This window comes from Caretta caretta, chromosome 2, assembly GCF_965140235.1.
Source record: "Caretta caretta isolate rCarCar2 chromosome 2, rCarCar1.hap1, whole genome shotgun sequence".
Taxonomy (NCBI): domain Eukaryota; kingdom Metazoa; phylum Chordata; order Testudines; family Cheloniidae; genus Caretta; species Caretta caretta.
Genome location: NC_134207.1, coordinates 140,452,920 through 140,468,978, shown reverse-complemented (window position 1 = coordinate 140,468,978; position 16,059 = coordinate 140,452,920). Strand labels below are relative to the sequence as shown.

Below are 16,059 nucleotides of genomic sequence, written 5' to 3'. Positions count from 1 at the left end.
ATACATTAAAATTATACAACATATTTTTATTTATTTATTATTATTTATTGTGATATATAAGAGAAAATGGATTTTATTTTTATTGTTTTTAACACCATGTACATATGAACACAACTAAATAAAAAATTGCTTATCCAAAACACGAGCACTGGGGTTTGGAATTTTTAGGAATTACACCTGCATAGGAATGAAATATCCGGCATGCCACAGATGACGTTTTAATATGGTACATCACAGTTACTAGTGATATTATACAGCCCAGGTAGCATCTTAGAGCTGAAAAGCAGCTGTGTAATATTCCTTTCACTTAACTAACATGCATGTATCATTCTACAAAATGCTGCAATATCTTAATGCTCTCTTTTGGAACCTAGCCAGTTGGTGTACATAATGATAACTTGATAGCAAGTCCAGCACTGGAGCTACGCAATCTTTGAACTTTTTGTTTGCATTTCATATTACTGTCTATTATAATACATTGCCTGGACTAATCGGGAATGTGGAATAATATTTTAGATTATCTGTTATATCCCAGGTCTTCTAGCATCAGCATAGACATAGGAATTGTTATAGTGGCTCAGAGCAGTGGTTTATCTAGACTAGCTTCATGTTTCTGTGGCCAGTGACAGATGCTTCAGAAGAAGATTCATAATGGGCAAATATGGAATAACCTGCTCACTGAAGAAGTTTTTTTCCTACATTTATATTTTTTATCCTGTATAATGTAATGTGGATGCTCTTCATATAATGTTAGTCCTGATCAGGATGAAATCTTTGTTAAAGTCATTTAAGAGAAGAACTATGTTCCTGTTCTGTGTTTGGCATCCAGCACCAACATCACAATCTTTAAATTAGTCCTAGACACAGAGATGACTATTATTAGTTGAACAATTAGTACGGTTGGTTTTGGAGCAGTGCAAATCTGGAATCTTCTTCCAAAGCATGAACTGTGCTGCTGTCAAGAATGACTCAGCTAGATTTTCAGGACTCTGCGTATTCACAGAGCTCTGCTGCACAACCATGAGAATCCATCATTTGATCTGCCCAACAACAGGATTTAGCCCTAAAGCTCTCATGCAAGAGTTCATCCTAAAAGAATCACAAACATTTCCTAGTACATGGATACTCAATTAACAACTAATGCATGTGTGTCTATGTATTTATTTTAAATTATTATTTTAATTGATGGTATAACAGTCTATTTAACAACTGCTACTTTTTATTCTTTGAGATAAATTAATATTATTAAACTCTGTGGGAATTGTAATTTTTTCAGAATACTTCATTGCATGCAAACTAACTCAGTCACGTTTGGGTGCAATGTATAAATTTGCATTGCACATTTTTAGTGTAATGCTAAATGCTCTTTGTAACTTTTTTGTTTTATCCTATGCTACCTTGGAAGTGAACTTTAATCTTGACTAATGGTACCTCTAAAGGGCACAAAAATATTTTAGTTCCAACCTAAAAAATTAAATTATAATGCATATATAAAATTGTAAAGGGCTCCCACCTATTATATTCTCTAACACCATTTGTGCTTGGTTCACTTTCATAAGCAGCTATTTTCATCAATAAACCAGTTAATCAATTAACACTGGTGCAAACTGCAAACAGCATGTTATTTGGTAACCAACACATATTTGTATTCACAGTTATTTGCAAGAATATGGATATTTTTTCTGCAAAAGATACTTTGTGGAACAATATGCAACAGCTTATTGGCGTTGTAGACTTGGATGTGATAGTATATACCTACAATTGCAACTTAATATTAAGCAAAGTGAGCCCCAAGTGCTGTGCCCACATCTTAAATCTACAAATGAAATAATTAAAGCTGATGAATAAATGGGATCACATCATCAAAGCAGATGCCATAAGATACACAGAAGCTTCAATATAAAAAGCCTTTCAACAAATACTGTATGTGACACAGCAAAACCTAAAAGAAGAACTGACACAACAAACACTTCAATGGTAGAATCCCATATCAAAAACACAAAAGTACCTGTTCAGCATACAAGGGTTGTGATGAAGAACTGACATAAGGCCTTATTCTCAGACACATAATAGCATGCAAATTCCTTCAGTCAGATGGTACATCCAAAGACCATAATGCCAAAATATAGTTTACACAAAGGGAGCCTAACCAAGTGACAAACCGAGAGACATGGCCAGAGCTATCAGTAAGTAGTTTGCTAATGTCAGAATTCCTCAGGAGTGGATACACCATATCCTGTGACTGCTGGAGGTGAACAAGGAATGAAAAGACAGACATGGTTTTAAGAACTAAAAGGGCACGGCCCACCTATTAAGGGTCTCCTGCATATGATTTTTTTGAATGAGTTTATGTTTTTTGCTACTTTCTACAAATAAGAACTAACAGTTCCTCTACTCCTCCCACAGAGAAGTCTATTTATAAGATAAAAAACAAATAAAACAGGAATGTCAAGCCCACTTTGGTTGGGACCCTTCTGGGTCATCAGAGGGATGTACATTGTGAACCCTCCGACATTAGTTGAAGAGATTGTGTTGTTTTAACTTGAAAAAAGATATCCTTTGTCAAGTGTTAATTAGTCATTTTTATTGGAGTTAAATAAGTGTTAAGATAAGAAAAAAACAAGCCTTGCTCTGTTTTCAGTTTCCTGAGATATAATTTCACTAGTTTACAAGGTACTATACTGTCTTCCTGTACTTCTGAAAGACATGTACTTCTAATGTAAAAAAACAAACAGAAATACTCCTGAGGTACAGAACATCACAGGTGAACATCCAGCACCCCCATGTGCATCCTTATAATATGATTGTGTGGTGTCTAATGCAAAGTTTGTCATATCAGGTGTCATCAGAAGGCTCATGATGCACTGAGAATTGTTGTTATGGTAATGTTATTGTAATCATTGTTATAGTAATATTATAGGTTGTAATTTAATATATATAGTTATGAGGCTGAGAATATGTCCTCATGGCTTAAAGCAAGCCCAGGCAAAAACTCTCACAGAGCAGAGGGGCAGTTCACACCTCATCAGGGCATGTATGGGACAAACCCAGTCCAGCCTCACAGGAACAAAGGACATTGGCCTAAGCAACAACAAAGGATCTGTCGGACTCTCGAGTGAGTCACCCCTCCTTCCTTTGGTCAGGTTGGGACTGTGATGAGGTAATTCTCACCTGACTCTGAAGGGGGGAGCAAAGCCAAGAGGGAAGAAAGGACATGATAAAAGGGAAAGATGTTTGCCATGCTCTTCCTCTCTCTTCCACCTCCATCTACAGACATCACCACCAAGCGACTGAAGCGCTGATCAAAGGGGAGAGCCTGGCTGAAGGGCAACCAGCCAGCCTGTGGTGAGAAGCATCTAAGTTTGTAAGGGCATTGAAAGTGTTAAGATCAGCTTAGAATGCGTTTTGCTTTTATTTCATTTGACCAAATCCTTGTTATGCTTTGACTTATGATCACTTAAAATCTATCTTTCGTAGTTAATAAATTTGTTTGTTTGTTCTACCTGAAGCAGTGCACTTGGTTTGAAGCATGTCAGAGTCTCTCCTTGGGATAACAAGCCTGGTACATACCAATTTCTTTTTTAAACTGACGAACTCATATACGCTTGCAGGCATAATTGGACACTGCAAGACGGAGGTTCCTAGGGTTGTGTCTGGGACCAGAGATATTGGCTAGTGTTATTCTGTTGCAAGTAGCTGGGAGCAGCTTACATGCCAGAGGTTGTGCGTGAAGAGCCCAGGAGTGGGGGGTTCTCACAGCAGAGCAGAGTAAGGCTGGTTCCCAGAGTCAAGGATTGGAATGACCTAGCAGATCACCAGTCCAGATAACACCAGAGGGGAATGTCACAACACCTTTTTGACAAAATAATCAGGCCTTCTTACACATCATAAAGAAGAAAATGGGGGGGGGGGGGAAAGAGGTGGAGGGTGGAGGCAAGCCCATATTCTCATTTGCAGGCCATCTTTAAGGCTTAATAAATGACTTGCTTTAAAAATGTCCTTTTCCCTTTGCAGTACTGTAGGTCCAAAATTCACTTGTTTTTAATACCTATATTTAGATCTGGCTACCACAATGAATATGTATTTTAAAAAATTTTAAGACAAATATAGATGCCAGTGTCTTTTGGCTCCAACTTTTTGCAAGTCAGGTGTACAAGAAACCCTTAAAAATATATGTATAGCCACTATTGGCCTATCAATCCAGAAGGCAGCTGAATCTTAGGGAGTCAGGGCCATAGGCGTTATCTCTATTCTGATTGTATTAGGGATGGGGTCACTGTGCTGGTGTGCAGACCCTGAGGGTGGGAGTTGCTCATTACCCCTTGGCATCAAACCACCTGGCCAACAAAGGAGCGGTGTTGATAGGCTATAGAAGATGCCTTCATACCTCAAGGATGGTTAGCACAATACAAAGCTCACCAGCTCTTAAGGTGTGTAAGAGGAGATAATAGAGACTTCTTTAGAATTTCTATGGGTAGGTCCCTACCAAATTCACGGCCATCAAAAACACATCACGGACTGTAAAATCTGATCTCCCACCATGAAATCTGGTCTTTTGTGCTTTTACCCTGTACTGTACAGATTTCACATGTGATACCAGCGTTTCTCAAATTGGGGGGTCTTGATCCAAAAGGCAGTTGCGTGTGGGGGGGGGAGAAATGGTCACAAGGTTATTTGGGGGGGGGTCCGCAGTATTGCCACTCTTACTTCTGTGCTGCCTTCAGAGCTGGGCAGCCAGAGAGCAGTGGCTGTTGGCCGGGTGCCCAGCTTTGAAGGGAGCACCATGCCAGTAGCAGTGCAGAAGTAAGGGTGGCAATGCTATACCATGGCACCCTTACTTCTGCGCTGCTGCCTTTAGAGCTAGGTGGCCGGAGAGTGGTGGCTACTGACTGATGGCCCAGCTCTGCAGGCAGCAGTGCAGAAGTGAGGGTGGCAATGCCATACCCATGCCCTCCTTACTTCTGTGCTGCTGCTGGTGGAGGCTTTGTCTTCAGAGCTGGGCTCCCAGCCAGCAGCCGCCACTGTCCAGCAGCCCATCTCTGAAGGTAGCACCATCGGCAGCAGCAGTGCAAGAGTAAGGGTAGCAGTACTGCATCCCCCTGCAATAAACTTGTGACCCCCCCCCCCCCACACACAATTCCTTTTTGGGTCAGGACCCCTACAGTTACAACACCATGCAATTTCAGATTTAAATAGCTGAAATCATGAAATTTACGATTTTTAAAATCCTAAGAACGTGAAATTGACCAAAATGGACTGTGAATTTCGTAAGGCCCTACCTATGGGTAAAGATCACCGCTCTACAGATTGATTGTAAATAGTAGGAAAGCCAGAAGAATCTTAATGATCAAACTTACAAGTGACAAACAATTTTAAACATAATTTACCCTTTGACCTGCTGACATTGGCAGTTTCTTCCATGCTTATTTAAATTTTATAGAATAATTTTCTTACTCCATAAACACAAAGCAGTCCAAAATTCAAAATATTGGGAAGTTTTAACACATTTATAACAATATTTTATAATGTGCTATTGTATGCCTTGGGCAGAAGTGTGTTTTCTTGAGATTTGTGGAGAAAGGGAGCCCCTCAAGAGGTGTGTGTGTATACATTCCTATAACTGCTAAGCATAATACCACCTGAAGAAGAGCTCCATGTAAGCTCAAAAGCGTGTCTTTCTCACCAACAGAAGTTGGTCCAATAAAATATATTGCCTGATCCACGCTGTATCTAAGCATAATACCACATCATCTGTGAAAGGAATAAAGAGTATTTGACAGCAATAGTGGTCAAGTTGTCCAGAGTTCTCTATTTAGACCTCATTCAGTTAACCCTACCGATGAAAACTTTTAGGCATACTAAACCTAGAAATTAAATGCTATAAACTCTGGTTCTTCTGCTAGCTGGACTCCTTTGATTCAATGCTTTTACAGGAGATTTTCCAAATAACTTTTAGGAAAACAGAACAAGAAGCTAGCATCATCTCCTGCACTGTCACTTAATTTAACCTAATTTTTTGGACAGCATAACACTAGAGTTGCATATTATGATGCTGACAGTTTTTGGTGGTGGAGGAGGGTAGGGGGAATTAATTGCAAAAGGGCACTTGGGTAACCTGCCTGATAATATACTGCAAATCCTTGTATGAATCCTGTTCATCTTCAAATTTATCTATTTATGTCAGACAAGAGAACATATGAGCACAGTGGCTGTTACTATAGCAATGAAACTCAAATGATTTTAAGAGAGAACAAAAATTCACCATTGCAAGAGATTCAGATCTGTAGTTAGGTGATTTAGAAGACAAAACAGCCTCTCAATTTCAGGATCTGGCTTAAAGTTTGTGCTTCTTGGAGAAATGAAACTGGTGATTCCTGCTTGTTCCATAATCCATAGTAAATACCACACGGCCATCACATATAATTCAGTATAATCTAGCGTATTTGAAATTTCTGCTAAGAAGTAGTGCAGAAATTGTCAATTACAGCTAATCACATCAGACCAAGGAAGGGGCATTCCCCTACGTGAGGTTTTTGTTAAAAAGGGGGGACGGGCGGTAGAGAAATAACTTATTGTGGTGGAATGTTCAGTACTTTGATTGTGCTTAAAAAACAGGATTTCAGTGCTTAATGCTGCAAGTCCCTTAACCTTCTCAATAAAAGATTTACCTAATATTTAAAAGATCTGATTAATCAATATGAGTAAAGAGGAGTGGTTTTTTTATACGGGTTACAGCTAACTAGTGACTGAACTGAAACCATAATTCTCACTCAAAAGGTAGTTTTCAAAAAGACCCTCCAAATTATTTAATCTTCCTGACCCCTTAATGTCTTGTATTCATTAATTTAATTGTCTTATATGCAGCTGCTGCTATATGGATACATTACTTGTAACAGATACATTTAAAACACAATTTTTCAAACAAGATATATTTAGAGGTCAGAGTTCCCGAATTAATCTTTTTTCCTCCCTCCTTCGTGTAAACGTAATAATGTAAGCCAAATATAAAAACATTTTAACACGAAACCAGGCTGCCCATGTAGACAATGAACAAAACACTTAAAGAGTTAAATGGCTTCATTTACCTGCTAGGGTGCCAGGCCTCTGTAGGGTAGCAGTGGCATATAGCTCCTGGGAATGCTTGCTGTACTGATCTGATGTGTGGACCAGCCGTTTGGTAGGAGACAGAGTAGCATAAGTGCCAATGGTGGAGCTTAGCTGATGTATAGGAGAGGAGGAAATATTAGACTGGATGGTGGGTGGAGACGTCACACGAATTGGGGAAGGAGAAAGTCCAGCTGAAGACACAACAATATTGATTGGTGAGCTGGTGCTGTAAGACTTGGCTAGCCGGCTTGGAGACTGCTTGGGAGAAGAGACCCGCTGCGTGGTGCTGTATCCAGTGCTCTCCGATGCTGAACCCACCCGCTGGAGCTTGGTTGGAGAGCCCACCTGCTGCATGGACAGCGGGGAGCTCACTCTCTGGGCTGGCAGAGTGGAGCTGGAGTAATAAAGTGTAGAAGAATGCTGGGAATCAGGCAAATGGAACGCGCTCCCATGGCTTGGCACAAAGGACTCTCTTGACTGAGAAGGTTCAGATCCAGCTAAATGGGCTGCTCGACTAGTTGTGCCCTGTACCGAGGAAAGAAAACAGAACCATCAGCAAGAGAGACAGAAAAGAAAAAGAGGAAAGGAGTTAAATATATTTTTAACCCAGCCTCAAAAATGTAACCACTCTGGTATAGAGAAAATTCAGTGCTACAGAAAAAAACAAAAACAAAACAAACAAAAACCCTTTTATGACCTTAATAAGGTTTGAAACAAATGCCTTTAGGATTAAGAGACTAATCTGCTAAAACATTTTTGTCCTTTAACAGAATATATTTCACAATTCAAGTCCACAACAGTAAAAAGTTCCCTTTACCATTCAAGTTGATATCTGGTTTAATGTATATTTTACTTTTATACAATTGTTGAATATTGTTATTAAACAGTTTCTTGTCCTGAAACACAATGAAATAGTTACAGTTTATCCACCAAAACATTTAGTCTAGAGATTTTTTTTAAACAGCATCATTTCAAACTTTTATTTTCTTTACACTCCCCATGTTAGCTCACTAAAAAAAAACAAAAAAAAAAAAAAACCACAGGCGTTCAAGAAGCATTTTAGTTGACAAACTTTCTTCATTGAAAAGCAATTAACATCCTTGTTATAAGAGGAGACTAGCCAGAATAATATACTCCTCAGAATTTGCTGCTGCTGCCACCACACAGACTGATTTCTGCCATTTGAAATCAATAAATACATTTTTAAAAGAGATGTAGACTTTCAAATCAGACTCTTGCAGTTGTAAAGGAATTATGCTTTCCAGTACAGAGAAATGCTGCAACTGAAACCGAAGATACGAAAAAAGCAGAACAAAAATGTCACCCTTCCTAGCGTGTGAAAACCCAGCTCCACATCTCTCTCTTTCTCTTCTCTCTCTCAGTGCCTGTGTGTGTGTGTGTCTTTTCTCTCTCTCTCTCCCCCTTTTTAAGAGCCCCCTGCAGCTGTGTCTTCAGAGAGAAAGGCAGTTGCTTCTTATTTATTTACAAGGCACAAAAGAAAAGGAGGGCAGGGGTGGAGCTGTGGAGGGGGTGGGTACTTTCCCTGAATCCCATCCAGAAAGAAATTTGCATTCGAATGAAAACAGTGCATTGCCAGCCACTTTTGCACAGGAGGTCTTAGATCTTCCTAGCAGCATGTAGTGCAGCACAAAGTTTTCCTTAAATCTTGTAATTTAGACAGAGGGAGAGAGAATACTCAGCAGATGCTACCTGTTAAAAATTTCAATTATGTGCCTGAGCCCCTTCTGGAACAGCAAAGAATAGAATGTATACTCTTATCTCCACAGCATTCCAATTTTTATCAGGGATCTTAGGCTCAAGAGATCATCTGTGGCTGTTAATCTGGTAACATTAAAATCCTCTAATAACAGCACCCTGGAGTGAGAGATAGCTGAGCATTCTGTTGCAAGACAGTCTCTTGTTTCAAATACATTCTCTCCCCCGTTTCCCCGCCCCCCCCCAATCATGAAGAGGATTATTTGAAACCTTAAACAGTACTCCAAATCCTGGAAGTTGATAGTGCAATTTGAAACATTCCAATCAACGCTTTTTGGATTTTTTTTTAAATTCAGTCAAAAATGTATTTAGAAAAGAGATAGCTTTTTTTAAATACTGCAAATACTTTTATTTTAATATGTGAAACAATCCTAAATTCTCTAACCATGAACTTCAAAAATTGTATTGCTTTGTATATGTATTACTTTTATTAGTACACTGGCGGGCGGGGTGTTGTTTGTTTTTTAAATAATGTCCTGTATGCAAGCAAGTGAAACAAAAAAAGGAACCAATTTATCCCTGGTATACAACTCTATTTATTTTGACTCAATTGATTTCAGTGAGTTACCTTCTGGATGAATTTGGCCCATTGTACGAGGAAAGAAATAAAAGATGATCAGTACAAGTTGCTGTAAGCTTGCATTGTCTGTGAGCTCCCCTCCAGCAAAATCTTAGTTATTTTTACTTCTCTTGTATAGCTGGGGTCCTCCCCGGATTATGTGTGCTTTACTTAGTGTTGGGAAGAATATTCTAACATATTTTTATCTCGGTATTGGTAATAAGAGGGTATAAGCAATATTATCACACAAATCATGTGTTTCAAAGGACTTTTCAGCTTTGTACTTCAGAAAGGTAGTAGGCATAGTAGTTCATAGTAGAGTTGCTAACAAAGATAGTAGACTGTAAACAAAAATAAGACATTTCAAATCTCACATACACAGAGAACTGCTTTGTCTACACCCCAGTGGAGGATAATCCTCACAGGGGGAAAAAAGGTATGAGAATGGAAAACTCACTACACATAAATTACCTCTCCTCCCCTCATCTCTACTCATGGCAGCAAGATTGCTTGAAAGACTAAAGGACGCATAATTGAAATGGGGGGAATGGTCCTGGCCCGGAGGTTTTCCAGCCAGTACAGACTGCTGAAAGCTTTTGGGGGAGAGAAACCTTTTTGCTTTTAAACCTGTTAGCCTTGGAAAAGTTTAGAAATTAGCTTGTGTTTATCTGTTTATTTCTTTTGTTACCAACTCTGACTTTTATGCCTTATCACTTGTAAATCACTTAAAATCCATCTTTCTCTAATTAATAAACTTGTTTTATTGTTTTATCTGGATTCAGTGTGCATATGGATTGAAGTGCAAGGGGCACTTCTCTTGAGATAGCAAAGCCGGTGCGCACAATCATTCCCAATGTTGCAATGACAGACTATGAGCTTGCACTGTTCAGCAGTGCACTGTACAGTGCAATACACACATTCCTCGGGTGCAAGGCTGGGGCTGGGGATATATGGGTGTCACTCTGCATCTCTTCCTGGATGGCTGGGAGACCATTCATGTAAAAATCTGGGAGTGATTTTACTTGCTAGTGGCTGTGCATGAGCAGGCTAGGAATGGCTGATCTGACAGGAAAGCAGTGTAAAAGGCAGCCCAGGCTAGAGAATTAGGGAACTCAGCAGTTCAACAGTCCAGGTTGCACAGTAGGAAAGAAGAAGTGGGACCACAAAGCACTGAGGCTGGGGAGGAGATTAAAGATAATGTAGGTACGGCCCAGCACCTAAATGAATACTTTGCCTCAGGTTTTAAAAGGGTAATGAGGAGCTCAGGGGCAGTGGCAGGGTGGCTAATGGAGGCTAAATGATGATAAGTAAGTAAAAATGACCACATACAAGGTGGAAGCAAAATTCAAATGGCTTAATTGGACCAAACTGGGGAGCCTGGATAATCTCCATCCAAGAATATTAAAGGAACTGGCACGTGACATTGCAAGCCCCATAGCAAGGATTTTTAATGAATCCACAAATTTGGGGGTTTTACCCTATGATTGGAGAATTAGAAAGAGAGAAACTATCTTTAAGAAAGGACCAAAAAAGTGATCTGGGAAACTACTGGCCCATTCATTCCACCTCACTTGTATGCAATGTCTTGGAACAAATTTTGAAAGAGAGAATAGCTAAGAACATAGAGATAAATTGGCATAAAATACAATATGGTTTTACAAAGGTTACATCTTGCCAGACCAACCGGATCTCTTTGTTTAAGAAGATAATTGATTTTCTAGACAAAGACAATGCAGAACCTCTAATCTACCTGGATTTCAGTAACACATTTGATACAGTTCCACATCGGAAATTACAGTTAAATTGGAGAGGAGGAAGATTTATACAAGAATCAAAAGGTGGGTAAGGAACTGATTAAAGGGAAGAATATAGTGGCTCATGATGAACTGTCAGACTAGAAAGAGGTTATTAATGGAGTTCCTCAAGGATCAGTCTTCAGACCAATCTTTAACATTTTCATTAATGATCTTGGCATGAAAAGTGGGATAGTGTGCTAATAAAATTTGTGGATGGTACAAACTTGGGAGGTATTGCCAACATGAAGGAGGATGGGAATATCCTACAATATTTGGACAATCTTAAAGACTGGAGTAATAGAAATGGGATAAAATCTACTAGTGCAAGGTAATCTACTAGTGCAAGGTAATCTATGCATGCACATAGGAACCAACAACAAGAATTTTTGCTATAAGCTGGGGACATATCAGTTGGAAGAGACAGAGGATGAGAAAGACCTGGGTGTATTGGTTGATCACAGGAAGAATATGAGCCACCAATGTGATGCACCTGTGAAAAAGGCTAATGCCACTCTAGAATGCATTAGTTGAGTTATTTCCAGTAGAGACAGGAAGTGTTATTATTATCACTATACACGGCACTGGTGAGATCTCAGCTGGAATACTGTGCGCAGTTCTGGTCTCCCGTTTTTAAGAAAGATGAATTCAGTTTGGAATAGGTGCAGAAAAGGGCTACTAGGATGATCAGAGGAATGGAGAACCTGCCTCACGAGAGGAAATTTAAGAGTTTGGCTAGTTTAGCCTAAAGATATGATAGCTTTCTACAAATACATCAAAGGGGTAACCAAAAAAAGCGAGGACTTATTTAAGTTAAGGGCCAATGTTAACATAAGAACAAATAGATAATATGGCCATCAATAAATGTAAGCTTGAAATTAGACAAAAGTTTCTATCCATCAGAGGACTGAAATTCTGGAAGAGCCTTCCAATAGGAGTAATGGGGCAAAAAATCTAATTTGCTTTAAGACTGAGCTTGATAGTTAACGGAGGGGATGGTACGATGACATTGCCTACAATGTATTATGGCCCATCTGCACCTGGTATTAGCAAATATCTCCAATGGCTGCAGATGGGACATTAGATGGGGAGGGCTTTGAGTCAGTATGGAGAATTATTTCCCAGGTATCTGGCTGGTGGGTCTTTCCCACATCCTCAAGGTCTAGCTGATCACAATATTTGGAGTCAGAAAGGAATTTTCTCTTGGTCAGATTGGCAGAGACCCTGGGTGTGTTTCTCTTTCTTGTAAAGCACGTGACACAGGTCACTTGCTGGTTTGAACTACAGTAAATGGTGGATTCTCTGTAACTTGAAGTCTTTAAATCTTTAACTCTTTTCAAGTCTTTAAAGATCTGAAGACTTTAGTAACTCAGCCAGAGGTTAAGGACCTACAACAGGAGTAGGTGGATGAGGTTCTGTAGCCTGCTATGTGCAGGTGGTCAGAGTAGATGATCATGATGGTCCCTTCTGGCCTTAAAGTCTATGAGTATACATAGGCGCTAATAAGAATGCATCACGGGATAGCTCACAGACAGCATATGATGTCAGGAACCTCTGAAGCATTCTGAAGAAGTAGAATATCCAAGCAATCTTCTCTGAGATCCTTCCTGTGCCACAAGCAAAGAAAGACAAAGGCAGAAGATTCTGGAAATGAATCACTAGCTACATAAGTGGTGTACGGCAGAGGGTTTTGGTTTTGTGAAACATTGTTGCACCTTCTGTGGGGAGAGGGGAGCTGTATAGTTTGGATGGCCTCCACCTCAGCAGAAGGGGGACCAATATTCTTGGGAACAGGCTGGCTAGAGTAGTCAGGAGGGGATAAAACTGATAGCAAAAGTGGAAGATAAAAAGAGGGATGATATGAGCACTCATTTGGCACAGAATCAAGATGGTGAGAACAAAATTAACCAAAGAAACAAAGGACACGAAGAGAAAAATTATTTAATTACCTATACATCAATGCTAGGAGCCTAGATAACAAACAAGAGGAATTGGAATTGCTCATTTATGAGCATGAATTTCATCTAGTTGGCATTATTGTAACCTGGTGGGATGATTCCCATGATTGAAATATTAAAGTCAATGGTTATAATCTACTTAGGAAGGATCAAGTGGGCAAAAGAGGAGAGGGAATGGCACTCTGTCAAAAATTACATTACCTGTTTCTGAGTCACAGACAACTCAGAAGAAAATGATCTTAAATGCTTATGAATCAATGTCCTAATGTTGCAAAAGCACAAGACAGGATATTAGTTGGTGTCTACTATAGACATAGCATCTGGAAGAAAGAGGAAGTTGACAGTAATGAATATAAATCAGAAGATAGGATTTATACAAAATTGCTAAGGGAAGTAAAGAGACACAAGGAGAAATCTATGGCCAGAAGAGTTAAGAACATAAGAACAGCCATACTGGGTCAGATCAAAGGTGCATCTAGCCCAGTATCCTGTCTTCTGACAGTGGCCAATGCCACGTGCTTCAGGGGGAATGAACAGAACAGCTAATCATCAGATGATCCATTCCCTGTCACACATTCCCAGCTTCTGGCAAACAGAGGCTAGGGACACATCCCTGCCCATCCTGGCTAATAGCCATTCACAGACCTATCCTCCATGAATTTATCTGGTATAGTCTTGGCCTTCACAACATCCCCTAGCAAACAGTTTCATAGATTGACTGTGCGTTGTGTGAAGAAATACTTCTTTTTGTTTGTTTTAAACCTGCTGCCTATTAATTTCATTTGGTGACCCCTAGTTTTTGTGTTATGAGGAGTTAATAACACTTCCTTATTTACTTTCTCCATACTAGTCATGATTTTATAGACCTCTATCTTATCCCCCCTTAGTCATCTCTTTTCCAATCTGAAAAGTCCCAGCCTTATTAATCTCTCCTCATAAGAAAGCTCTTCCACACCTCTAATAGTTTTTGTTGCCCTTTTCTGAACCTTTTCCAATTCCAATATATCTTTTTTGAGATGGGGCAACCACGTCTGCATGCTATATTCAAGATGTGGATGTACTGTGGATTTATATAGAGGAAATATGATATTTTTGTCTTATTATCTATCCCTTTCCTAGTGATTCCCAACATTATGTTGCTTTTTTGACTGCCACTGCAGATTGAGCAGATGTTTTCAGAGAACTATCTGCAATGACTGCAAGATCTCTTTCTTGAGTGGTAACAGATAATTTAGTCCCCATCTTTTAATATGTATAGTTGGGATTATGTTTTTTTGATGTGCATTACTTTGCATTTATCAACACTGAATTTCATCTGCCATTTTGTTGCCCAGTCACCCAGTTTTGTGAGATCTCTTTGTAACTCTTTGTAGTCTGCTTTCGACTTAACTATCTTGAATAGTTTTGTATCATCTGCAAATTTTGCCACCTCACCGTTTACCCCTTTTTCCAGATCATTTAGGAATATGTTGAACAGCACTGGTCCCAGTACAGATCCCTGGGGGACACCAGAAGAAGAGAGAATATTTTTGTATTTTAGGAATAAAAAGAATCCTGACAATGGTATTATGGTAGAATTATCATTATGGTAGAATTATTAATAATCATGCAGAAAAGGAAGAAGTGTTCAATACATTTTTCTGTTTCGTATTTGGGAAAAAAAGACAAAGTCTAATTATATGATGTTGATAAGTATCGACTTTTTGATTAGTATCGCAGGAGGATGTTAAATAGCAACTCATGAAGTGAGACATTTCTAAATCAGCAAGTCCAGATAACTTGCAACCAAGAGTTTTAACAGAGCTGGCTAGAGCATTAATGATGATTTTCAATCAGTCTTGGAACACCGGGGAACTTCCAGAAAACTGGAAAGAAAGCTCATGTTGCGCCAATATTTAAAAAGGATAAAAAGGGTAAACCTGGATAATTAAAGGTCTGTCATCAATCCCGGGCAAGATAATGAAGCAGCTGATACGGGACTCAATTAATAAAGAATTAAATGAGGGTAATATAATTAATGCCAACCACCATGGGTTTATGGAAAATAGATCCGTCAAACGAACTTGACATCTTTTTTGATGAGATTATAAGTTTGGTTGATAAAGGTAATAGTACTGATTAATATACTTAGACTTCTGTAAGGTGGTTGACTAGGTACCACTTGACATTTTGATTGAAAAACTAGAATGATATAAAATTAACTAGGAACAGATTAAATAGATTAAAAGCTGGTTTCTGATGGGTCTCAAAATGTAATTGTAAACTCAGAATCATCACCATGCAGGTGTGTTTCTAGTGAGGTCCTGCAGGGATCTGTTCTTGGACCTAGGCTTTAAACATTTTTATCAATGACCTGGAGGAAAACATAAAATTATCCCTAATAAAGTTTGCAGATGACAGAAATACTGGGGGAGTGGTAAATAATGAGAAGGGGCAAGTCACTGACACAGAACAATCTGGGCGCAAGTAAACAATATGTGTTTTAATATGACTAAATGTAAATGTATACATCTAGGAACCAAGAATGTGGGACATACGTACAGGAAGGTGGAATTCTACCCTGAGAAGCTATGATTTTAAAATGACTGGGGGGTTGTGGTGGGTAATCAGCTGACCATGAGCAGCTAGTATGATGCTGTGGTCAAAAGGGCCAATGTGATCCTCGGGTGCATGAACAGGGGAATCTCAAGTAGAAGCAGAGACGTTATTTTACCTCTGCATTTGGCACTGGTGTGACCACTGCTGGAATGTCATGTCCAGTTCTGGTCCCCACAATTCAAGGAGGATGTAGATAAACTGAAGAGGGCTCAGAGAAGAGCCACGAGAAAGATTAAAGGATTAGAAATCATGCCTTAAAGTGATAGAC

General features: G+C 39.3%; 1 protein-coding gene across 10 annotated transcripts in view; it reads right to left on the bottom strand.

Annotated features, from left to right (window-relative positions):
- The window catches only part of CTNND2 (catenin delta 2), a 1,183,649-nt gene that overhangs the window by 446,096 nt on the left and 721,494 nt on the right, over positions 1–16,059 (bottom strand). For 9 of the 10 annotated variants that reach the window (XM_048839596.2, XM_048839594.2, XM_048839597.2 and 6 more), the window contains one exon: positions 7,086–7,632. In XM_048839596.2, coding sequence (XP_048695553.2) covers positions 7,086–7,632 — 547 coding nt within the window. Of the gene's footprint in view, positions 1–7,085; positions 7,633–8,431; positions 8,569–16,059 lie in introns of those variants that run through there. The other variant, XM_048839603.2, reaches the window with a different exon arrangement.